Here is a 27,150-nt window from a genome sequence, read left to right on the forward strand (position 1 = left end):
TTACCATTTCCCAGCAGCCCCTGCCACGGCTGCCTCGCCAAGCCGCCCTCCCTCCCCTGCTGGGACTGCAAAGAGGATCTGAATACAGAAAGAGAGTTGTTTTTCTCCAGCTCCTCTGCTCCGATGACATCACCTCTGCAGCCTCCAGATTCCAGACGCCCGGCACATTTCTTCTGCTTCTCTTTCTTCTCTCTCTCAGGCCCTCCATTTTGACTAAATTCCTCCATTTTATAATTGGCCTACCTCCTCAATGTCACCAAATATTTGCTCTTTGCTCCGACAGAGTGAGAACGCTCCAATGAGTATATTCTTATCAGTGTATAATATACATAGTTCATAACAACCAGATGAATATACCGTATGCCTGCTTTGAAAATATCCAGAAACTAATAGTAATTTTTTTTTTAAAGCAGATCAGTTTTGATTTATGTGTGTGTGTGTGTGTGTGTGTGTATAATGACATGGGTATGACACAAGTATCACAAGGAGAGGGAGACTTATGAGGACATAACTCATGTCCCCATTTTTCAAAACACTTATAAATCACACAGAATGAGTTTTTTTGAGAAAGTAAAAATGCACAGTTTCCTGTGAGGGTTAGGGTTAGGTGTAGGGTTGGTGAAGGGACATAGAATATACAGTTTGTACAGAATAAAAACCATTACACCTATGGGATGAACACACTTTACACAAAAAAACAAACGTGTGTGTGTGTGTGTTTATACACACATATGCACATCTATAACATATACATATAATTTGTGTAGTCATTTACCGAAGTAAATGTCATCAGATGTAACAATCATGAAATTATGAATTCATTAGCAATTTGTTAAAGCATTTTATCGATGAATCATAATATTAAAATAAGTATGTTCTTATATATGTATATATGTGTAATACAAAAAATACTTCTTAGAGTATATAAACAAAAAATTGTTGCATTGCTTTTGTTCCTTTATTGAGAGTCACTTTAAGTTGAAAGACATTCACATTTACTGTACATTTATGCATTTATGCATTATACTTTTGTGCAGATTTTGGAACAAAACAAAAGTGGAACAAAAGCTAAAGGCTTAAATGTAAACGTGCACGATACAATAATAGGGTAGTGTTTAAATAATTCAGTCTATTTCTGGCTTTCTGCTTTTTAAATATATTTTTCTTTTTTTCTAAATGAATGTTATGTTTAAATGCATACATGCTATAAATACTGCTACATGAAATGACGGTAGACGGGTCAGGAATCACAAAACTGAGGTTGCACAAGAAACTAATAACTCGTAACATTCGAAACATTGAACTGCTGAGACAAAATAGCATCACAGTAAACAGGATGTCGCCTGTCAGTGGGGCTATCCTGGTGAGCGCAGGGGTTGCCATGGCTACCACTTCCTGAGAGATTTACAGCCAATCAAAAGGAGGAAAGGAGATTTTACAGACTGCCTGCATGTGCTAGGAAACACAGTGACATTGTGTCAGCGGGTTCACATCGACACACTCCGGCGAACCCAAAAGCACAGCACACGTTTTATAGTTGAGACTAATGTTGTTTAAAACCGTCTGTGTTTCCGAGAGCTAAAAGGAACCTTTTGTGAACACAAGAAGTGGTTTTGATGATGCTTCAAGATGAGAAGCACTTGTGGCTTTTATATAAGCTTTAATCTGCATTTGTGACTATAGTAATATCAGAATTTAATTTGTGCTGTTTTCATGTACAGTATGCCGTCCCTGAACATCTGTAGCAGATGAGTTATATAACACAGAAAATGGGAGAATGAGGGAAAACACAAAAGCTTGTTCGAGAGGAAACGGTCTGTCGTAAAACAAAACACTGATATGATTTGCTATCGGTGTTTCCGTCTCGATTCAAACCTGACTCCTAAAACACGTGTTGTTTTTCAGGAGCCTCTCGATGTTATGTTTTGTTATTTTAACTGCGTTCCACAATGAGGCAGTGCTTCAGAAGTGCTGAGTCATGAAGATGTAACGCACTGTTTCTCAACTTTTTCTGTTTCAGGAAGTGGAATTGTATTTTTTAAGTCACGTGGTGACCGAATGCAGCGCCAAAATTGTAAATCAAACTCTGAAATATATTCATTACCAAGCTAGATTACGACGGAATCAAATCATCTGATTGGAGATGAATCATTTGTACAACATATTTCCAACACATCACCAAAAATATAAACCAGAATAAAAGGTAAACCAAAAAAAATCAAACACTGTAAGTGAAATGTTTAAATTGACATTGAGATGGATTATTAATATTTAACGTTTGATTATAACCAAATCAAAACGTCTGATTGGAGATTAATCAATTGTAAGAACCATGACTACTTCATTAAATTAATTAAATAGCATATTTAATATTGGGTGACATGCTAACATGGTACCAAAATTGTAAATAATACAAAAGAAAACTAAAAAAACTACCAAACTTGATTATGATGTAATCAAAAGTGTGATTGGAGTCAAATCATTTTAAGAAGCTATAATTATAAATGAAGATGAGTTGATTAATTTTAAACAGCATATTTTATATGATCGTGAGCAAAAAATGATTGAAATGTATTACTATAACCATGAATTATAACCAGAACATTAAACTAATTAATTTGCATAGATTTTTTAATGATAATAAGACTATTAAATGCATGTTCTTCATCATATGAGTATGATTTTTGATTTCGGTTTCTGATGGCATGACGCATTATGGTCAACACGAACCATGTTTGTCCCTGTTTAAACTGTAGTGTGTGTTATCCTAACGATGCATGCTTATTTATGCATTATTATTAATGCATTAATCTGTTGTTTGTGACTGAGCCGTTTTGGAGCCACGACCCGCCAGTGGATAGAGAAAACAATATCAAGCAATGACCTTTTGCTTTGCATCTCGGAGACGTCGCCCTTGAGTGACACAAGCCGAACAGAACGTGTTCATGTGAAATCCGATCAGCAAACCTGAGGAATTAGTTGTCAGGCCAGAAAGAAAAGACGGTATTTACAGTTTCTCTGGTACAAAACACACCCTAGCGCTGCAATTCCTGTAGGAGGGTTGATCATAAGCCCTGGCTGCGGGCCAGAAGATTTGATGTTCGTTGAGAAGGGGCGAGGCGAGCTGTGGCTACGTGACTAAACATCTTACTTCCTCTTTCCAGCGTCACGAGGGCTTGCACAAACACATCCTGCCTTGTGTCTGCAGATTTCAGACGCATTGCTTCACCCAAAGAGCCCTGAAGCTGCACTCAACTGGAACACAGCCAAAACAAAAGGGAAGGACCTACAAAGCTATTTACTGGTTCTTCTCAATGCACTGTGGACATCTTGTACCCAGAGATGTTTAGAAGCATCTAAACGAGAACAAAAATGAGATCTGATGTGGAGTCTGTGTGGTATAGATGAAAGTGAGAGTTTTGTTTCATGAGTGTGACACACATGACTTGCATTATTAAGACTCGTATTATTGTGAGTGGATGAATTTTGACTCACTGTTAGTGATTGTGTGCGCTACACAACAGGAATGTGGGAGGATCTCCAATCAGACATATTTTATTGCTTTTTTTAATGCATGAGTGAACAAAGGCTGATCTGAGATATTCTCTGAAATTCTACTTTGAATAATTAATAATAATTGCTATTCTAATAATTTAATTTTTTTTTTATTAATAAATGTATTTTGTATGGTGTACTACTTATTGTTTTTAATAGGTGTAATCTTTGGCCTGAAATAGCTAGTGTGGTTGATTCATTAAATCAAGAATAAACTTGAATTAGGAAATAAATGCTCAATTGAATACAGATTTAATACAATTCACACCTTTTTCATTGATGTCTTAAAAAACAAAAATAAAAATGTATAGAGCAATTTCATGCTAATAACATAAAACAAGATTTCACTAATTTCCACTTTTCCATGCCTGTAAATATCAACTCCCTCATATCTCCATGTTTTTCTGTGACCGTGGGAACGAAATTCGATCGAAAAAGCTCATTATTCCTTCCGGTAAGAATTTGGCTGGTTTGCATACAGCGTCCGTGGTACGTCAGTCGGGTTTCGGCTCCAGATCGTTTCCAACGCGTCGGTGATATCGAAAGCGCTCTTGTCTTTCGCTCATTTCCTAGTTGTCAGCTTTGGCCTCGATTCAAGTCGAGTTAAATAAAGGAAAAGAAGACGGGAGGAGGCGGGGGGCGCGCGCATGCGCGTGCACCGGAGGGGGAGTTCTATTTGCTTCTGTCGAAGAATCAAGTAAACAGAAGCGCGGTGACGTCACTGCTCCACATTGAGCTCCGGTCTGGCCGCGGTACGGTAGTAGTGAGTGAGAGAGAGAGACCCGAGCCTCGTAGTAAAGCGCACACTACTATGAAGTTCTGTTTGTAACTCAATTATTTCTCGAGAGGAGCCTACCTCGTTTTCCCACAGCATCCGCGGACACTGAGAGGATCGCGTTGTGTTTTCGGAGGGTTTTTCCAGCTATAAGAGCGATGTCGTCCGCAGCGGTGGCTGCTTCGAGGAGGCAGTCGTGTTATTTATGCGATTTGCCCCGCATGCCGTGGGCTATGATCTGGGATTTTACCGAGCCCGTTTGCAGGGGATGCGTGAACTATGAAGGAGCAGACAGGATCGAGTTTGTCATTGAAACCGCGCGGCAGCTCAAAAGAGCTCACGGATTTCAGGACGGCAGACCGGCGGGGAAACAGTTATCGGGGAAAGAGATCCAGGCGATGAATCACGCGTCTGGAGACCCGGGCTCGCGCCCGCCGCAGCCCTTAGATCGCTACCCGCTGTCCACGGAGCGTCAACCCAGACTGGCACACGAATACCAGTCTGTGCGGCAGGCGAACGGCATCCCGGTCCCGAACGGATTCTCAAAACCGGACGATCCTCCGGAGCTCAACCGCCAGAGTCCAAACCCGCGCAGGACTAGCGGCGTGCCGCCCAACTTAGTGCCTCTGGTGAACGGGAGCATGGGTCACGCGATGAACGGCAGACCGGGACTCAGCCCCGCCGAACTCGGCGGAAACAAGCGGACAGGCTCGGTCTCCAGCACGGAGCACGACAAGGACAAGCACCGACCGGACAGCATGACACCGGAGATCAGCGACAGCCACAAAACTCGCGCAGACGACTGGATGAAGAACAAAACGCCCCGGGATATAATGGCGCTGAACGCGTACGACAGCAGGTTTAAGAAGGAGCACATGCAGCAGAGAGTCATGTACGAAACCAACGCTCCTGCGTCCAAATCAGGTTGGTGCATTTCCAAACGCACTTATACATATGTATTCCTAGACTGTAACTATATTACAGATTAAATGCACGCAGTGCAATACAACACAATGCTACTGTAGTTTCATAAATAGCCAGGTTTGAATGAGAGCACTATGGCATGAGTCAGCTGCAAAGAACATTTCTGCTGATCAAAGCTCAACGTGTATTTGCATGTGGTGCCTCATTGTTACGTCTGGCTCTACAATGCATCACTGCATCTGCCACATAAAGATGCTTTGTGCGATATAATTCATGCATGCTCATGCTTTTTTGCAGATCGAGGCAAGCATCCCAAGAATATGAAGAGAAAAGCTTCGCCGGAGCCTGACGGAGAGGGCGGCACCGCTGCCAAGATTAACGGAGACGGACAGCAGTGGCTCCCGCAGGGAGACGGATTGAAAATGCCCCCGGGGCCACCACCAAGCTTCGTCTCCCCGCCCTCCACGATATCCCCTCACCCTCGCACCACCCCACCGGAGGCCACGGCGGCCGCCACTCAGAACGGAAGTTCGCCCATCGCAGCGCTCATTCTGGCCGCGGACAACGCCGGTGGAAACAGCTCGCCCAAGGACGCCAACCAAGTGCACTCGACGACACGCAGAAACAGCAGCAGCCCGCTGTCACCCAATCAGAGGCGGCTGGCGCAGGGCACCGTGACGCCTCACGTTCCGGCCATGGATCAGGTGCATCCACAGAGCATCCCAGACTCCTCGGTTCCCAACAGCATCCCGCTGTGCTGCACGCTTTGCCACGAGAGGCTGGAGGACACACACTTTGTGCAGTGCCCTTCGGTGCCATCTCACAAGTTCTGCTTCCCTTGCTCCCGGGAGAGCATCAAACAGCAGGGTGCGACCGGAGAAGTGTACTGTCCGAGCGGCGAGAAATGCCCCCTGGTGGGCTCCAACGTACCGTGGGCTTTCATGCAAGGCGAAATAGCCACCATTCTTGCAGGAGACGTCAAAGTAAAAAAGGAGAGAGACACTTGATTGCGCTTTTTACCTTTTTTTTTGGTGAAAATGTTGGTCAATATAAATATATAAATATGATTATCACATGCATACCATCCAGACAGAAACTAACAGACTTGTATATAATGGACATATGAGGGACACGCATACTTGGTAAACATTGCTGTACATTTTTTTGATTTTTGAATACATTGTGTTTCTATATTTTTTGAAGATAAAAGGTATGTACTCATTATAACGGACTACATTCTACTTTGTCGATGTTTAACGATTTCTTGATGTACTTTTAGGTATGGTGGCAGTTCCTGTTAAACGTAGAATGTGACTAATGCAACTCTACGAGCACTTGGCAAACATTGGAAAACGCTTCTAGCTGTACTTGTATGCACTTGTTTAAAATTGCCAAATACATTTTCTGATCTTGTATTAACGTGGAGTCTCTGCTTGCTTCTTCTGAGGATCCGAGCGCTGCCGCGATTGCTTTTGGCTGGGCACATGTCCAACGCACGGCACCTCGGATGTGCTTTTCAATTATTACATTTAACCAGGTCACGCTTTACGTTACAGCATCCGTGTTACAGTGCATTTCGTAAACACCACTGATCAGCGTGTAGCCTAGTTAATATATAATTATTATGTCCCGGGGAAGCTTGTTATTGCAGTTGTTGCTAAAGCAGTGACATGTAATATGAGCACTGATGTGTAAATCATTATCTTAACCAGTTATCTGGGTCGTGTTTGGGTTGTTAGGTAAAAGGGCTTTGTGCATTGAGGAAATTGCTTCGTCAGACATGGGTGGAGTCGGGTTAAACGACTTGCATGTGTTGACTAATGCTGAAAAAACCCTCCTATCGGTTTCGTCATCTCAGCTACTCAAAGACATCTTGACTTTTTCACTTAAGTGTTTAAACCTGTTTTAGAAGTATCTTTAATATTAAAACTTAATATTTTACATCAAAATGCATCAGTTTTGTTGCTCTTTCAATGCTAAGAGTTATATAACGGTGCAGTGTTCTGGAAAACACGAGTATGAATCTTTGCACACATGCACACAGGGCCTCAAGAGAGACGCGATGATTATGCGAGTTTGTAAAACAACACGTGGTCACATGGTCGACTCTGGAATTCTAGAGTCAACGTCACTGGTTTACCCTTGTTTAGTATCAGGCTGTCAGTAGAAGTCTATTTTAACCTGTGTGTTATCTGTTTTAGCTGTACATGAAGAGTGTTTTGTGGGAATTTGCATGCTATAAATATCCACCCATGCATTTATTTCTAGAAGTTTTAAATGCATGCATTATATTTTGCTACGCGATATCCATGCAGTTACGTAACACGAGCAGTACGACAATGCAGTGAAGTGGTGTGGCGTACATGAATATAAATCTCTCCCCACATGCAAAAAGCCTAAAATGAAATCCGACGAATGCGGTAGCTTGAAAAACAACATGTGGTTTTATTTTCAACTCTGGAATGTACTAGTCACTAGGTGTTACTCTAGTTTGTTTTCTTAACTACAGTAATTCTATGCATAATGTATGTTATCCATTTTGCATATAGGGTGTTTTTGTATCAACTAAAAATATCAACTAATGTATTCATGCCTTCATTGCAGTTTTAAAGTCGTGCATGCATTACATTTGGCTGCACAATATCAATACAAAGTTACGTGACACGGAGTAAAACGATGCAACAAAGTGTTTTGGCGTACTTTAATATAAATCTTTCTCCACACATGCACAGAACCTTAAATGATATGCGATGAATACAGTGGATGTGTTCTTGTAGCTCAAGTGGTAGAGCATTGAGTTATCAAGCGCAAGGTTGGGGATTCGATTCCTGGGAACACATGATAGGACAAAATTGATAGCCTGAATGCACTGTAAGTTGCTTTGGATAAAAGCGTCTGCTAAATGCACTTTTATGAATGCAGCAGCTTGTAAAACAACACATCGTCACATGCTCTGGAATAGCTGATTCAGTGTCACTAGTTTACTCATGTATTGTATCTTGACTGTAGTCGTCTAAAGTGGCTCGTATGTTCTCTGTTTAAGGTTTGCATATATGGTGTTTTTGCTTGCCTTCATGCCTTTATTGCAGTTTTTAATGCATGCATGCATCAGATTTTGTTGCACAATATCAGTTGCATAACACAAGCAATGCAATAATGCAACGAAGTGGATGCATAGATATGAATCTCTCCCCAAACATACACAGAGCCTCAAAAGAAATGCGATGAACGCGGTAGCTTGTAAAACAACACGTGGCCACATGCTCAACTCACGAGTCACTCTGCTGTTTATCTTTGTCTAGTATCTCAACTGTAGTTATCCGTCATGGCATGCATGTTATCTTTTTAAGTTTTGCGCATACGTAAGGTGCTTTTTGGTCTGAAATAGCATGTTATGTCTATGCCTTTGTATTTTTAAATGCATGCATGCTTTTGAATTAGTACCTTAATAATGCAGTGCAATGGGTTTGAGCCTCGTTAGTGCTTAGGGTAAAAATGACAAGTATTACTAGATACCGCATATTCCTCCAGCATTTCAACAGTAACATCTCTCAACCCAAATAAAATTTTAACCAAGGTTCATTCGGAGATGCATCAACGCATTAGTGGTTTCAGCAGGGTTTGTTACTGGAAATGCATGCTCAAATAGCAAACCACTCATTATTTAGTGCAGGATTATTAGGAATGCGAAGATGAAGCCGTACAGTCTCCACCGCAGATGGATATTGTAATTGGAGAAGGGAAGATCATGCAACCCTGACTCGTCAAGGCATGACAATGCCGATTTAGGAAGATGAGAAATAGGGAGCGCGGAGCATTGGGAAGTCTCAAAATATCTCTGTGCGGTCTGGCCCATGGATATATTTTCCACAGCTTGCAAGTTTGAAAGATAAACAGCTGCGCAAGTCTTTGATCAGCGTCTTTCATGAGTGTTAACATGACCTTTGATCCCCTCCTCCCAAAATGTACCACGAGACTGAGCTTTGAGCTTCCTTTTCCGTGATGTTGCTTCATTATTGTTGGATCTTAGTGCAAGTAAACAACAAAAGTGCTTGCATAAAGAATCTAATCAACTCTCTAATCCAATTCTTTGGCATCTTGGAATAGTTTCTTCTACAAATGCAAATAAGAAATAAACAAATCACTTCAGCTGTTATAGATGATTGCGTAGCCAAGCATCATGTTTAAAATGGCTTTGGCCAAGTTTAGCAAAAACACATACTGTGACCGTTGCATCTTCTTGTGAAAACATTGAATTCTTCTTTTTTTTTTATGCATTGAATTATTAAAATTTCTGCATTGCTATTTTATGTTAAAGTCATTTTTCTTCTTTTCACTGTGCTCTATTAACGTGTTTGCATGCATCCCTGGTCACCGCAGCCCTGGAGCTCGTGCCGTTGCCTGGTTATGCAGTTGTGTTGTAAACACAAGTTATCTTGGTTTATTAAGATCAGGGAATATCAATCCTCTGAGCTTTAAAGAAAAATGTGCTGTGCAGCTCTGGGACTGCTGTATTTTTAGCCGTAACCCAAAACATTAAGCCACAGATTTGCTTGTGCAAAATAAACAGGGCTGCTAGTGCATTGAGCTTCCTAATGGTCACTTATTAGTCAGATAAGAGTCTGTGTTCAGAGGTTAATCAGTGTCCTGTTTCCGAAAGCATGCTGTAATGAGGAAAGCACACTCAGGTCTACTATTAAACCAAACTTGGCCTTCGAACCCGGATACTGTGCTGTTATCTGCTCAGAAATGCACTGAGATGCAATAAAACATTGATATTTCAGACAAACTCTAATCAGTGTAAAGTTTAACCATGAGTGACCTGTTTAACACCAGATAGATTAACAGTTATCAGATTGTTGCAATAACAGATAACCTGATTTAGATGAAGACTTGAGTATTTTAGTTGTTGTATTAGTTTGCAACAGCTTAAAAATAGATGGTGATATACTTTCTGTAACCACTGTACAGTCACGAATGCTGTTTTCCTGGCATTTTTGTGTCACCTAGTGAGAAGTATTTTACAAATCAAATTAGCATTTTGCAACTCAGCACAAAAGCGCAGTTTGGCCCACTGCCCGTAAGACACTTGCAGCATGCATCTTCTCCGGACCGCCCGTGTTGTGAAACGTCTTCACTTCCTAGTTTCATTAATCACTGCATTGACTCTGGTTTTGGGTTGCAATGGAAGTTCAATTGCATGAGATGAAATGGAGACATTTTTAATTGAAGCTTTCAGGGAGGGCGTCTGATGGCATGAGTAAAGTCTGTGCTGTGGTCAATGAGTAATGTTAGCAAGTACATTTTATGTGGGTCAGAAATGTTTTAGAAAGCAAACCGATGAGGTAATGCTCTTTATGTGATCTGGTTTTTGTTTTTTATAATGAAATGACAAAAGCTTATGGTTATTATGAATATAGTCAAAGCTAAAGGCCATTCTTAGATGCAAAAGTAGCACATAACCTTCAAACTCAATATTAAATCTATAGTTAAAATACAGAACCACAAAAATATCAAAGGCATAGTTTTTCATTATAACATTTAAGCAAAACCAGCCCAGTTTCTTCTCTAAAATCATAAAAAATATATATAAATATAAATATTATATATTTTATGACAACTCAAACCCTGTATCGACCAATCAGCATCCAAGGCCAGTACTGAACTTTATTATTTTTCTTTAATATCTTATATTATGAGATTGAGTCACTGTTTAGCTCCAAATGTTCCCAAAACAGTTCTTAAGTGTAATATTTCTTCTAAGTCATGAAGAACAGCATTAATATTCTTCAAAAGCTATGTTTAGATAAAGACGAGAGTTGGTACATGACATAATTGCCATTTTTGTGAACTATTCCTTTAATAAGCGGTTTTCTTGTAATTAGCCTGTGTATTGGGTGATAGACAGCAGGAAGCAGGGGCGAGTCTGACGCATTGAACTCTAGATCCTGGAAAATCCCCAAAAAGTCTGTGAAACCGAACATCACAGAGCTGGAGCAGATGCTTCTCGTCTCATTCCTGTTTACACTGCTCAGGTGATAATCACTGCCTCTCGGGTCAGGCCACAAACACACTACAGGAGTGATCAGATGCAGATGTGGATTTTGGAAAAACGTTGCAAATGCGTTTACATTGCGCGTATTTATCATTGCCAAAAAAAAATATAACAATTCGGCGGGATAAAGATTAAAAAATGTTTATCTTCAAACTACGCAGAACAATAATAAATAATAATTATTTCTACATTTATTCGTACACTGAACCGAGAACCGTTTCTGTCAGACGCGTCTGATTCGAGAATCGAGGAGCTGATGATACTGCGCATGCGTGATTCGGCGTGACGCAGACTGACTCACAGCTCGTCTGAACCGAACTGATTCTTTTGGTGATTGATTCTGAACTGATTCTGTGCTAATGTTATAAGCGCTGGTAAACTGAAGTCTTGAATGAAGGGCAGTCATCTCTAATGATATTACATTAAGCGCAAAAGAACCGGTGAACCTTTTTTTTCCAACTAGTTTATTTGATCCAATTGTCCGAAAGAATCGGTTCACTTGAGCACCTGCTCCTTTGCCCCTTAAGTGCCATTTTGTCAAAGAAAAAAATTTCCTCGAATTTTTTTTTTGTAATAACATACCCTTTTGTGAATGCCTGCCAACGCCCAAATCATAATATTAGTACAATTTATTAATAATAATTTAGCCGTAAATAAAATGACCAACATGATGACCTTTCACCTGATGACGACGAATCCTCACGTGGCACGCGCATTTTTTAACTGTTACAGGATATTTTCAACACCGTGGCAGCTGGTAAGTGGTGTTTCATTCTCAGCGAAGTGAATTTGATGTTTTTCTTATTATTATTTTACAAGAACGATGTGATGTAAGAACATGCAGATATGTTGTTTAAATTGCTGTGTGTAGGCTGTAGTGTAGAAGTAACACTAGCGTGCTGTTTGAGGGAGAAAAGTTTCACAGGCATCGAAGGGTCTGGTCTTTTTATGTTATTTGACTAAACTTTTATTATATTACAATACTTATTTATTTTTTAACACGTTGAGTGCCTTGTGAATTATCACAACATTGGTAAGGCTTATTCAGATTTTCTCTTTCTCTGAATTATCATTATAAAAATCAAAAACAATTCAGAAATGAATTGAAATATAATTATATTTTTAATGTGACGCAATTTTTTTTTTTTTTTTTTTTTTGCAATAGCAACAGTGTTTACAACAGCAAGACCACTTTAGCCTGTAAACTCAATAATATCTCTCTGGAAATAAATGTAAAAATATCAATGTCAATAAAAATGCATAATATACCTGACATCAAAGTGCAGTGTGAAGGATATGAATAACAAATGAAGCCTGTCATTTGTTTACATTGCAAAGGTGTTCAATTTTAGACAACAACAACTACAACAGTAATAATAATATTAATCACTATATTCCAGTGTATCAGTTTTTTAATGTTTTGTATCAATATTTAAGGTGGACTCATTGATTAGGTGCAGGAGTAGTAGTAATGGTTAAAATAATAGATTGATGCTGAAATAGTAAATTGAGCCTTGTTCCTAGATGGACATAGAGTGGAAAGTAATAGATCCGATGTGGAGATGGAGATAGAGGAAGAAAAAGTGGGAAATGTAGAGGCACAAGTGACAAAAAGAGAGCAGGGAACAGCAAGCCAGGAGACAGAGGCTGGTGAGAAAGAGGGAAATGTAGAGGCACAAGTGACAAAAAGAGAGCAGGGAACAGCAAGCCAGGAGACAGAGGCTGGTGAGAAAGAGGGAAATGTAGAGGCACAAGTGTTTTCTATTAGTTTTTCAAATGATTCAGTTTGATTTGGTGAACTGGTTCAAGAAGATCCGGTTACATCGAATGATTCGTTCATGAACCAGATATCACTACACTTCAGTGTTTTGAAATCTCACACAACAGACACGGAAGAGAAGACAATGCTGAATAAAGTCATGGTTTTTGCTATTTTTGAAATGTATTTTCGATGCAGTAATATGCAGTTATTAGCCGTGTCCACTGTATTTTTTGTTGGTTTTCATGAGACCCCCCTTAAAATGACCAGGACCCCCCATTGCCCCCCCAATCAAAATTGTCTGGAGCCGCCACTGCTTGCATTGTGCATCAAATTGCATTAAAATATTGCCATTTGCCCTAGTTTTTTTGCCATCTTACCAGATTCAAGTATTTTTATTTCTTTATATTATATATAGTTGTGTATGTGTGTGTGTATATATATATATATATATATATATATATATATATATATATATATATATATATATAGAGAGAGAGAGAGAGAGAGAGAGAGAGAGAGAGAGAGAGAGAGAGAGAGAGTTTTTTAATTATTATTTTATTTTTTGTCGCAGACCGGACAATATATTTATAAATTTATATTATTTTATTGTAAAAAAAATATATAATAAAATAAAAAAATCATTAGCAGAAAAATTCTCATTGCATGTGGCAAGTTGCTGAAAATACAACACGTTGCATTGTTTAGAATTGGATTTTGCAATAACTGTCAAATTCAGCGCATTAAATGCGAGTGCATCATGTGTTTGCATGTCTCTCTTGTCTGAGCTCATGCACACTGCTGTTGCCATCCAGATTTAGCTAATTCTAGGCCACCTATTCTCTCCAATCTAGGCCATTATATAGTTCCTTTCATATAAAAGAGAGCGCAACTTTAGCATGTTTCTCATGTCTAGTGACAGACACTAAGGCTCTTTAACGAGTGTGATAAATCCAGCACACAGCAGGTGTAGCTCACATCCATTGACAGAGGTGGAGGAAGGACTGTGCCAAAAATGGAATCTGGTCCACATTCGCCAAATCCCAGTATAGATGATACACCACTTAATTTAGGTGTACCAGTGAAAAACAAGGTCGCCCGCAAATTTCCATATCGAGGACACCTTGGAATCAGTCTCTTTTCATCAATCAGTGCGTCCCTTTAGAGTTCGGCCCCACTTCTGGCTCTAACGAAGTCTTTTCCTCTCTGTGCTCGACGGCTGGAGCTTTATCTGGCAGTTAGGTTGTGTGGGCTCAGATCCGGGGCATATGTAAGAAATTCCCCTCTGATTGCAGGGTTGGATGAGGATATTGAGCCGGGGTGGGTCTTTCCAGGGTATTTAGCCGCTCTTCCATATAAGGCAAAAGAACTAAAGCACCAAATCAGTAATTTAGCAAAACATTAAAGAAGAGAGGGGGGTTTCATTCTGTTATTAACTCCAAAACCTACTGAGCTGCCTACATGCAGTGTAAAAATGATTGGTCAAGTTACTGAAATGAATAGAGTGAGTTTTACCAGAAAGTATTATTTAAGTCTTTCTACTTAAAATTTTTTTTATTCAATGTGTTACTTGCTGTTTGTTTATTTAATAAAATAATTTATTTATTTATTTTTTGTGAAATGCACTCGCAATTGTGGAGTGAATTTTTAAAATTTAATTCAGTACCAAACTTAAAAATATATAAATGGTAAATTTGAAACCCTTTAAACATGTTTAATTTGAAACTTTTATCTCAAATTCTTAGTAAATTTCATAAATAATTACAAAGAAATGGCAAAATTTAAATGTGAAATTTTGAATTAGAAATGCAGAAAAAGTAAAACTCTCTATTAATCTCTTTTTACAACTTTGAAAAATCAGTGTGCTATAAATACATAAAAATAGTCCTATGTAATTAAACAGAAATAGTGCAGTGTTACCAAAAATGTATTATGTTTATGCTTAAATTATGTACTTCTGAGAACATTTGACTTGTTGCCTTCACTGAAAAATGCTTGAATTGTTGAAGTATAAACAATGAAACACTAATTCCTTGTAAAACATACTCCAGTAATTTTATCACAACTTTTGAAAAATACATTTTGTAACAATATATTTAGAACATTCCAAATCAGTCACTTACAATGTTTCATTCCATTTAGAATTCCGCCTAACTAGTCAGCTGCCCATGTAGTCAGTAGACAGCAAGGCCACTCACTAGGGTTTAAACCGGAGTCACTGTGCACTTATAAGTTTGCTCTAATTATCTGTTTACTGTGGTCCAAATTAATTGCTTTTACTCACTGCTCTTTCTTACAATCATTTATTGTGATGAATGCAGAACCGTTGTGAGTCTCGTATATGTGTTTTCTTGTTTCTATAATAAGGATTGACCTCTAACGCTCCATGTCAGTCCATCTATAACCACATTAGAAAACCAGGCCTTTAAAAATAGAAATTAGAGCTCAGTCTTCAAGAACATCTATACATGCTTCTTTTTGTGGACATCAAAAGCGCCCGCATGCTTCCAGTGTTTCCATTTTCAATCTCACGCCGTTGCCAAATCCAAAAACTGGAGCATTGAATAAACCGATCAAGTACAGAACAGCTGTTATTAGCATAAACGCTCAACTTGAGCTGAGAACTCACAGAACAGAGTTTGGATAAAAGAGTAAAACTGAACAAGGAGGAAATGATTGAAAAAAGATGTGAATTAAAAAATTTCCCCACAGATAATCTTCATTTTTAATATGGCATTAAAATATATTTATATATATTTATACACACAAAATGTAATTTTACAATAGGATTGCTTGCATTTGATATATAGGTAACACTTTAGAATAAGGGCCCATTAGTTAATTTATTAATTAACATGAACAAACAATGAACAATACATTTATTACTGTATTTATTCATCTTTGTTAACATTAGTTAATTAAAATACAGTTATTCGTTATTAGTTCATGCTAATTCACAGTGCATAAACTAATGTTAACAAGCACAACTTTTGATTTGAATAATGCATAGTAAATGTTGAAATTAACATAAACTAAGATAAATAAATGCTGTAGAAGGATTTTTTTTTGCATGGATCATGTTAACTAAAGCAGTTCATGGACCATAATTCTAAAGTGTTACCGATATATATCTATATGCTTTTTTATTTAAAATATTTTGACTGGGATAGTTTTACGGTGATCAATTTATGCAAATGTTTTACTATTTCAGTATTACTCAGCTTGGTTGTGTGCCATTGGGAACTTCATTGAAAATGCATGTTAGATTCCAATTAAATTCCTGGATCTGAATTGAAGTAGTAAACACAATGCAAATTTCTAATGCAAAAAAAAAAAAACACTTGCGCACACACACACACACACACTTGCCCTGAATGAAGCTTTTCTACTGTTAGACCAGAATTGATGCCAGGAGATTGATGTCACTAATTTTGTCTGCTCCATTTAGGGCTGATTTGACGAGATAACACTTAGAAAGTGGCTTAAAATAGCTGCGGGACATTTGCTGTTGAGCGGTTGTTGATGTCAGATAACGCTGTCGTGAAGGAGGCTGGGATTTGAGACGAGCTATTCCTGTCCGTCAGCTTCAGGCCACGCCGGTTCCAAAGAAAAGGTAATAACATACAGGAGATGAATAATATTCTCCTCTGGTATCAGATGTACAGTACAGCCCTCCGGACGAGAGAAGTGAACAATGAAGAGACAGTGTTATATTTAGAGACAAGATTCAGATTTTTTTACATATTCTGAAGGAAATGTGAGAGTCGGGTGTTGCAAGACACTTAGGGTTATCTGAAATTCTGATTTAATGAATCTTTGGTCTGTTTTTATCGTGAGTAGAAACACTAAAAGTATGTTTAACATCTTTCCTTAGCAAGAATGTTGCTCAAAGCTAAATATGAGTAATCGTTATGCTTTAAAAAAAGTATCAAAAGCCAAAGAAGACTGAAATGTAGAACAAAAAAATGCTTGCCAGCATTGTGCTATTATGTAACCAGCTGGGATGAACCGAGCAGCCGCAACACCCAAAATATCAAAGACAGTACATCTGCTGTTCCTCCCTTCAGGGTCAGCAGGGTTCTTCAGTTCCCCTCGTTCTCTTTGTTGCACCCGGCTCAGTTTTCAGAACAGAAATAGACGCTCGTGGAGCTCTGTCATCGCTTGCCACTAACAGGTGTGCTCTCAAAAGAAGCCTGCAGAGCCTCAAGAGCATTACACAATCACAAGGCATGAAGAGAAACGAAAATAGCGGTGTGTGGGCGGAGCCTCTGGAGCTGTTCACAGGTGTACGAGTTCAGAGAGCAGAAATACATCACTGCTTGAGTAACTTCTCTAGAGTTTCAGAACAATGTGGAGACTCTCACTGCGGCTAATCTTGCACATTTAGAATTAACGAATGTTTAACCAACATGATTATGTTATGCATTATTCTAAACCTGTCATTAACCGGTTTGAAATTGGATTTTGAATTTGGCTTCCAATGAGCTTGGAGTTTTTTTTTTTTTTTAAGATTTAATTTAAATGCAAATTAAAGTTTTTACAGGTCGAGTGAATTTTGAGTTAGAGTTTGAGTTGTCATTATTTTAAACCTGCGTGCTGTAATTGACACATTTGAATTAAAGTGAGTTTTGAAAATGTAAAAAAAAAATAAATAATTAAATTTAAGATTGAATTTTGAATATGAATGTGAATATGTATTTGAGTTTTAACGTATGAGTTTGAATTTTTCATTTGTCATTATTCTAAACCTGTATGCTGTCATTAATCAGTTTAAATTTGGATTTTAAATTTTGGCTCCAATTAGCTTTAGATTTTTTTTTTTTAATCTCAATTTTAGTTTAGAATTTTGTATTTGAATGTGAATTTGAGTTTTTACATTTTGAGTTAGAGTTTGATTTGTCTTTACTTTAAACCTACATGCTGTAATTGACACCTTTGAATTAAATTGAATTTTTTAAGAGTAGAAATTTTGAATTTAAATTTGAGATTATGAATGTGAATATGAGTTTGAATTTCAAATTTGTCATTATTCTAAACCTGTATGTAGTTATTAACCAGTTTGAATTCAAATTTTGAGTTAGAATTTTAGAATTTTCAGTTTGAGTTTGAATTAAGAAATTCAAATAAGTGCAGAATAACTGCAGATGGGTTTGGAATGACATCAGGATGAGTAGATGATGATGATTTGTATTTTTTGTGTGTTAACTATTACCTTAATCATGCCTTTGAAGTGAGTGACACACCAGGCCAAGAGCTGGGAGAGGTTGAACAGTTCCTGCTCACAGGAGTCAGATGAGGGTGTGTGCTGAGAGATGGGTGGTGTCACTGGGTCTGGATCAGTTTTGCTCTGGTAAGCCTCGGCACACTGCCAGTAATGCAGTGGAAGAGGAGAAGGAGAGTAAGAGAATCCCTGTGTGCTGGCATGAAGTCTGCAGCTGCTTCTGGAAAATTCTGCACCCTGCCCCAGTATGCATGACGCTCATCTCAAGCATGATATCACAAACACATGCATGAGCCTCACCCGAATGGGTTTCTGCGCCAACACCACTCTCTCTATCAGATGCTAGATTTACACGGCGAGATGCTTCAAAGTGCACAATGGGAAAAGATGGACACAATAAACAGATGAAACTCTAGTCCAGGTCAAGTTTCACCACAAAATAAATCGTTTTTCATTAAGAAAACAAATCCTGTTTGAAAGACCATTACGATTGTTTGACATTGTTTTCATAACACGTAAATATTTTCATCATAATAGATTTATGAATCAAGTTTTTTTTTTTTTTGTTGCATTTATTACTTTATATTTATTATATTATTATTTTTGGTAATTGCCATTTTTCACAAAGGTGACCAGGCTAACATAAAATACATACATTTGTAGGGATGCACCGAAATTTCGGCCACCGAAAATTTTCGGCCGAAAATGGCCTTTTTGGTTTTCGGCCGATAGACTTTTATCACCGAAACAACACGGCCGAAATGTTGTGATGACGCAAACAGAAACCGCGACCTGCACGTGCACCTGCATAGCCCAGACCACGAGCTCCACGCGACATTCACTTAACACCAGTGAGAACATTCTCTCTCTTCGTATTCCTTTATTCGCAGCAGTAAAGCGTCTCCTAAAGAGATTAAGACGGACCACGAAGTAAAAACAAAGAAAAGTACAGTCTTATAGAGTCTGTTAGCACACGTCTCATTGAGATCTTTTCGGATCCTCTGCACTTCATCGCGAATGTGCTTGATCCGCTTTATAAAGACCATTACTTGGATGCGGAAGTAAGGCAGCGCGCACGAGAAATGATCCAGGCCGCGCTGGATGCGGAGAACCCGCGTGGAGACGGAGAAGCGCAAAGCGCAGGAGACAGATCAGAGCGCAGAAAAAAAAGACTGGTCTCTGCACCAGATGAGTGGCATGCACCATCGGTGTCTGATATGTTCAGTGGAATTCTGCAAGAAAGTGCCTCAAATAATAATAATACGTTGGCTATTTTGTTCTTAGGCTACTATATATACACACACACACACACACACACACACACACACACACAAACATACATACATAATATCAGATTGTAGCCATATTTATGCTAGATTTCTGCTTTAATTTGATAAAAATGTTTATTTATGCCCTGGCCCTATTTAAATACACTCTCTCAAATATTTCTCAAATGTCAGGCAGATGACAAGCTCAACTGCTCAACAGCTAGATGGTTAACTGTCTGAAGTCCCCATCCCCAGAAGTGATAACAGTCTTGCCAACTGGAGAAGTAATGCACTTTCTAGTCCTACAGAGAAAAATTTCAAATGCACTTCACCTAAATGCACTTTGTTTTTATGAGAGAACTGTTCATTTTAAAACCTTTCTGCAGGCCAGTAGGCCTGTACATTATTATTAAATATACACATGAGTGGGATACATTTTTAGTTTGAATTTTATTTTATACTGTGCTTGTTGCAATGATTGTTGCAATGTGCTTAATAAATATTTGCATCATTTGTAATTATGTATTTTTATGTTTTTTTTTTTTTAAATAAGTTATGTAATTGTAATTATCTTTGAAACTTTAATATTAATTTATGCAACTGCAATGTCTTAATTTTAGTAAAGTTAGTACACGGTCATAGCAATAAATGCAATGGTACTAATAATTCACATAATTTCTTTCGGGGTTTCGGTTTCGGTTTTCGGCCTTGGATTTCTCTTTTTCGGTTTTCGGTTTCGGCCAAGAATTTTCATTTCGGTGCATCCCTATACATTTGTATTATTTATTGCTATTTTAATAAAATATATACAGTATTTACTATATGATATATTTTAAGAAAATATTTATATATTTTTTTAATAATATTTTTTAAATTTTACTTGCATTTATCATTTTGGAAAATAATCTGTTATTGAAAATAATTCCCATTATCCTCAATGGCAAATCTTTTTAAAATAATAATAGTATTATTTTTTTTTAATTCCCTATTTTATCATATCACTATTATTACAGTACTGATGAAAATTCATTATATGATGATTATTTATAATGATTTTATTTTAATTTGGAAATTGGAAAATATATATATAAATAAACAGACTGCAGTTTATTTAAGCAACGTATATTTTTTATATTTTCCCATTTATTTCGATTTCTGAACATGTTCTCGAAAGGTTTCATGAGATTCACTCAAGCATATAGTATTAGACTCAATGAAGTCCTGAAGTCTCCTTGCAGACTGACATTCATCCGCAGTTATTCATAGAAACGCTGCTCTTTTCGGACACCTGACACGTCCGGACCCTGGTGAGCAGCACAGACGTTTGGCACACTGCATGCATTTCTCTTCTGTGTTTATTGGATTTGTAAAAATACTCGGAGCCATTTTTAACTGATCGATGTCTCCCCTGTGCTGTTATTCAAGTCAGATGTTTGGGGATCCTGATGTAGTTCTGTGCGTATGATCACAGAGGTTTTATTTTTAGACATGAAACATATGAACTTTGTTAGTCTATTGATAAACTAGTACATTTATTTGTTTCATATTCTTATTTTGTAGTGATATTCATATGTGGATTTGGGAGAGCAGGGGGCATTTTTACCAGTTGGGTAAGAAAAATAAACTATATTATAGTTTATTATACAATATATTTTAAAGATAACAAAATAGGTCTTGTTATCTCACACAGCTTGCTAATCAAGTAAATATAGCATTCCCTCACTGTGTCAGGAATGGATGCTTTGCAGTGAATGGGTGCCGTCAGAATGAGAGTCTAAAATGTGACCTCATGTACCTTAAAGGAACAGTTCACCCAAAAAATGAAATTTGCTGACAATTTACACATTCTCAGACCATCCGAGATGTACTGTAGATGAGTTTGTTTCTTCTTCAGATTTGGAGAAATGTTGCATCACATCACTTGCTCTGCAGTGAATGGGTGCCGTCGGAATGAGAGCAGATGAAAACATCACAATAATCCACAGTGCTTGTGAAGCCAATCTGTACAGATCAAGAAGGTAATACAATTTTTGGATTTTGATGTGATGTGATTTTTTTCACTGAAGGAAGCGTTATTATGGATTATGGACTCATATTTTAGATGTGTTGTTATTTTAGAAGTTTAAATTTAGAAAGTCTTGATGGATTTGATTCTTTTGTCTTCTCCAGATGTTAACTGATGGACTGGAGTGCTGTGTGGATTACTTGTGAGACTCTCATTCTGACGGCACCCATTCACTGCAGAACAAGTGATGCGATGCTACATTTCTCCAAACCTGATGAAGAAACAAACTCATCTACAGTACATCTCGGATGGTCTGAGAAGTGTAAATTGTCAGCAAATTTCAATTTTTTTGGTTGCTTTAAAGTACATGAGGTCACATCCAGGTTCATCCGAGTTAGAAATTGTAGAAGTCAGCTCATGCCAGTTGATCTCCAGCGGTAGCTGTGCGGTATTTTCCAGGCTGTGAGTGGAGCAACAGCTGCTGCAATGTCTAAGCTTGCCAAGAGATGCAGATAAAACTGCTGATGCGGCCTGATATTTAAAGGCCTCGGGAGGAACATGGTGGGGCAGAATATTGGCTCTGAGATGGTCTTAACTTCAGGATTACCAGATCTGTGTGTCTCTGTCACACATTGCATTTGGCTTTCTCGGAAAGGTGGGAATACTTTCCATGCATGTCAGGCTGTGAGATAGAGAGGTGTGCTAGAAAACTGAAACCATGGCAGAAAAAAAAAAGAGATCAGCGCTGTATCTTGGACATATAATATTTTTAATTCATGTAAATGTGCATGTGTAAAGTGAAAAAAATAAGCTTTTATTGCATTAAAAAAATGTGCATTGTGTTTGCTACTTCAATTCAGATTCAGGAATTTAATTGGAATTTAAAATGCATTTTCAATTCAATTCTCAATGGCACACAACCAAGCTGAGTAATACTGCAATCTGTTAATTATAATGCAGTTATCATTTCCTGGCTGTGTAATCTGTTGTGAATCATATCAGAATCGACCGCTGTCCTCATTTTTCAGTGTAGTTTGTATCTCAGCCGCATTCTTATGTGAGCAGGGAGTGACGGTAAATAATTCATCAATGAGTTATACCATTAAGGATTTGCGTGAGCTTTGTTGTTAATGGTATGAATAACAATGTTTTGTCCTTTTAAACTTCTTGATTACAAGTAATCAGCCCTGAAGCCTGGGAAAGCTCATTGTCATATCATTCTCTGGAGGTGTTCAGACAACTTGGTTCATTACTGAAATCTGTGAGTTCAGTGCTGTCATTGATTCAGAAACACCCAAAGCCCTGGAGAGCCTGGCGTTGTGTAATAAATGCAAATGCGATCAGCCAGACGCAATCAAAGGCAGCAGAAGCACAGGTGACTGTAGGGAAACCGTTGCAACTGTGCTTTTGCTATTTTATGCATGTTATGCAATTAGATTTTGGTTTGGCCGTGTGACTCAAGTGTTTCTTCTAATGTAGCTTGAATAAACAGAGACGGGCTGTTTACTCTGAAACAAAGAGCTGTTTCGAATGACAATAGGACGAACACGTACGCAAAAAAACAAACAAATCGCTTTATTTAGGGTGGGACAGAGCGTTGTTGAAAGCACAAGTGTGACCATCCTCCCTTTTTAAGTGGAAAATAACAAAATGACATTTTTAGTGAGCATTTGAAGGCTGAATTGCAGTTCTCTCGCACTGCTCATAATAATTATGTAATGAGTGTAATAATGGATGTGTCTGTGCATCTATGTATCCCATTTTCAAGTTGTCTTTGAAACTTTTTCAAAAATGTTTATTTTCTATTTTCTATTTTCTGCATCCATTTTGCTAGCTCTATTTAAAATTTGGAAATTTCAAAGGCATTCTCAATTGAACTGTGAATTGCACTCAACCCTGAAATGCATATTTTTGTCCATGCTTTTCAATTGGATGATTATTTGTTTCAAATCCTCATGCAGTCCATACTCTTGATTTGGCGCCACTATACACTGACAAAGTCCAAAACAACGTGCTCCGCCTCTGAAATGTCTTTCCCTTTTCTTGATGTCTCCAGTTCTACTTATTTTTTATATAGAGACACTTTTCACCATCCAAATAACCCCCTCCATTGATTACCTGACTGCCATTTTAGTTGGTTTTAGGATTGAAATAGCGTGTGAGCACCACGGCCAGCTCCAGAATCAGACTAATAGATGATTCAGGCGGTGGTGTGGTTGGAGGCATTGCATGTGGGCTGAAGTTTGTCAGGAGGAGATTGTGGAGGTGTACTGCGGTTTAGATGGAAGATTACCCAAAATACAATACAGTGAGTGTCAGATACTAGAGAGGAGTAGGTGAGGTTATTTCCTGAAAGCATTGCTTTTAGCTACATACTGTTGCATTTTAAATTCTGTTGTTGCATAAGTGCATTACTGGCCTTACAGCAAGTATCTTGACTCGTCTTGAGCTCTTTGCGTCTGTGGGATGTGACTGATTGCTGACAGCAGCTTCAAAGCCAACAACAAACGCCTTGTTTCTTTGAAACGGAGGTGTCGTCTTCCAGAAATAGCACAGAGCTCCACATCAGTGTGTTTTAGCAACCTAGCTCTGTGTCAGACGAGCTCGCTTTGTTTTAGCAACCATGTGTTGTTTGTCACGCGGTGGTTGCTCAGAGAAATATATGTGATGCAAACCATCCCTTTATGTCATGAGAACCAATAAAAGAGATCTAATCCAGTCAGATTGATACGAGTGAAGCCTGACATGAGCTGGGAGTTCTGCATTGTGTCATGCTAGATCCAGTGACTCACTTTCTGATGCAGCTGGTGTGATCATGTTATGAGCAATCATTTTATTCATCTTTTGAGAATAGTTTTTAGTACTAATTGTTTTATGCGAGTCTGTCCCATATAGCATGCATCTGCAATCAAATGTGACTTTAATCAGTTGGCATCATAAGGAAAAAAGAGCAATGAAGTGTTGCAGAGATTTCTTTATTCCCGGCAGTCTGCTTTCTGAACACCGTTATTATGGTTTATGCACCTTCTGTTTCCTCATTCTAATACTATTTTTAAATGCACCTTTATTTAGCCAAAGTAATAAGATTCGATGTATGAACTGATATATGTAACCCTTTTGGATAAAAGCATCTGCCAAATGCACAAATAAATGCAATATACTAGTTACTTTTACATATGGATTTTTTTTACTTATACTTTAGTTTAACACTGACAATATATACATGTAATTTTTTTATTTTATTTAGCTTGATGTCTTCAACCACTTTTCATTTTGTTTATTTTGCATTCATTTATTTATGCCTGCTAGATTTTTTTAAAATGTAATTTTATTGTTTCTAGAAAAACTAGTCTTTTGTTTCTCCTTTAGATTATTTATTACAGCAAGCATTTTATATTTATTTATTTATTTTATTTATTTATTTGTAAATAATTTTTTTACCGTAATAAGCCCGATCCCGATGATGTCAAGCAGTTATTTCAGTCACTTCTTGTTTTTTTTTTCAAGAATATATTTAATTAATTTTTAATTCAGTTTAACTCTGACAATAAAACATAAGACAAATATTTTATTTTATTTGATCGACATCTCAAAATGTTTTAATTTTCAGTTTATTTTGCATTAAATGTTTTATTCCAGCAAGATTTTTTATTATTATTTATTTTACAATAACGACCCAGTCCTTGTCTTTGTCGGTTGGGAATATACTTAGAATGAGTTATTTTTAGTTTTATTTAAATCTGACAATGCAAAACAAGAATTTGTTTATTCCATTTCATTTTATTATACTTTTTTTTTTTTGAGGTCATCAAAAACTCAACTATTTTTTTGTGCTTATTTTGCATTCATTTCTTTATACAAGACAACATATTCTTACACAATATGCATTGCAAAATCACATCTTCTGGTTTCTTCAAGACTGTAGTTAGTTTAGTCTATGTTTACTATGACAGTATTATAATTGGTCTTCAACCACTCTGTTGTTGTAATTTTTTGTTTACTTTGCATTCAATTATTTATCTAGGTTTTTGTTAATTGTTCAGTAGTATTCCTGTTCCTGATGACATCGAGCAGTTTTTTAGAAGTGTCTTGAGAAAAAAATGCATTGCAAGATCACATCGTCTGGTTTCTTCAATCTCTTGACCATGACATTGTTTTTTTCTTTAATGCACGTCATTTTGACCACATTACCCGTTCTGAGAGACTGTCAAAGACTGTGTAAGAAATTCATTTTGACCTGAAGTAAGGACACGAAACAGCATGTACGTCACGACAGCAGCTGAATAATTTAACAAAAGCTAAAGTCTCACTTTAAAGCGGAAGCATAAGCCAAAAAGTCTTTTTGTATGCTGTTTTATGTGCTGCTGAACTCACTTAGTCAACAGTGCGTGTGTTGGTTTCTCTGAACTCTTTCAGCCCGTCCTCAGAGTCACAGACATCTGATAGACACAGCCATTTAACGCTTGAAGGATGCAGACAACTCCTTTAAACAGCAAACCTCTTCAGGGAGACACAAACATGCAAGTAAACAAGCATCCGTGCACCAAAGAATGAACACCGTCCCAAAACCGCACCATTTGCATTTAAATGGGAATGCATTTGAAAAATGGATTGCCCTGGAAAGTTTCAAGTCGGCATGAAACGCTTTGCGACCCATTTTAGATGAGACTAAAAAAAGATGCTTTCTTTATTTGGAATAACATGCATCACATAACACCAGAATCGTGCATTAAGAAAGTAAACAGAGTCCAGTTTGATGTCATGTGTTTTTTTTCTGGACTTCTCTGTTTTACATCAGGCTCTAAGAGGTCAAAGGTCATCCCTCCTCTGCTTTCCGTTTCCATGCATTGACTTCCTGTGTTTTTCTTAAGCATCAGCTGGTCAGTAATCTGCTGAGCTAAAAAACGGCTAGGTCATGATATATTTTATATTCCTATATTCACTTCATGAATTTGATTTGAGCAAACAGGATTCACAACTGTAATTTGAAATCAGGGAAAGTTACTTTTAAAAGTAATGCATTACAATAATGCGTTACTTCCTAAATAAAGTAACTAATTATGTTACTCCGTTACTTTTTATGGAATGAAATGCATGTCGTTATTTTTGCGTTACTTTCGTTTTACTTTTTAAACATGCACAGGGCTTGATTGTTTATAATATAAGAAGTAATATATTACATTTTGATATAATGTAAAAGCCAGCAAAAGTGTAATGAATAAACCTCAGGCTGAAAGAAAAGTAAATTAAGGTCTGTAGAGTAAAACACAGGAGACACTCTTCAGCAATAAAAAACAATGACGCACAAAACTTCAGTTCATCTGTTTGGTTATAAGTATGGTTGAACTGGATCATTAAAAGTCAGCAACATTATTTAATAAAATGGGATTAGATACATTTGTGTTATTTAACATAATAAATTATTGCAGGTTTGCATCATATTCTGAGTTTGTGAATAACATCATGTTCACACAGCACACACAACACTCCCAATTTCTCTCAATATGGGGACTTGTCAGTCAAAAAGTAACTCCGATATTCTCCGTAAATTAAAAAGTAATGAGTTACTTTACAAGTTACTTGAAAAA

The 27,150-nt window shown here is 37.6% G+C and overlaps 1 protein-coding gene and 1 long non-coding RNA gene across 3 annotated transcripts in view; both read left to right on the plus strand.

The window, feature by feature from the left end:
• Window positions 1-4,267: 4,267 nt before the first annotated feature.
• On the plus strand, window positions 4,268-6,673 carry LOC128025867 (interferon regulatory factor 2-binding protein 2-A). The gene is made up of 2 exons (XM_052612436.1): window positions 4,268-5,254; window positions 5,552-6,673. The coding sequence occupies exons 1-2, from the start codon at window positions 4,489-4,491 to the stop codon at window positions 6,259-6,261; spliced, it is 1,476 nt and encodes a 491-aa protein (XP_052468396.1). The 5' UTR covers window positions 4,268-4,488; the 3' UTR covers window positions 6,262-6,673.
• A 5,335-nt stretch (window positions 6,674-12,008) lies between these two features.
• LOC128026100 (uncharacterized) overlaps window positions 12,009-27,150 on the plus strand; it is a 32,702-nt gene continuing 17,560 nt past the window's right edge. Inside the window, exons 1-3 of one of the 2 annotated variants that reach the window (XR_008186342.1) lie at window positions 12,009-12,066; window positions 16,517-16,681; window positions 17,136-17,752. This is a non-coding gene — a long non-coding RNA (uncharacterized LOC128026100). Of the gene's footprint in view, window positions 12,067-16,516; window positions 16,682-17,135; window positions 17,753-27,150 lie in introns of those variants that run through there. The other variant, XR_008186341.1, reaches the window with a different exon arrangement.

The sequence above is a fragment of the Carassius gibelio genome, chromosome A13 (genome assembly GCF_023724105.1).
Source record: "Carassius gibelio isolate Cgi1373 ecotype wild population from Czech Republic chromosome A13, carGib1.2-hapl.c, whole genome shotgun sequence".
NCBI lineage: Eukaryota > Metazoa > Chordata > Actinopteri > Cypriniformes > Cyprinidae > Carassius > Carassius gibelio.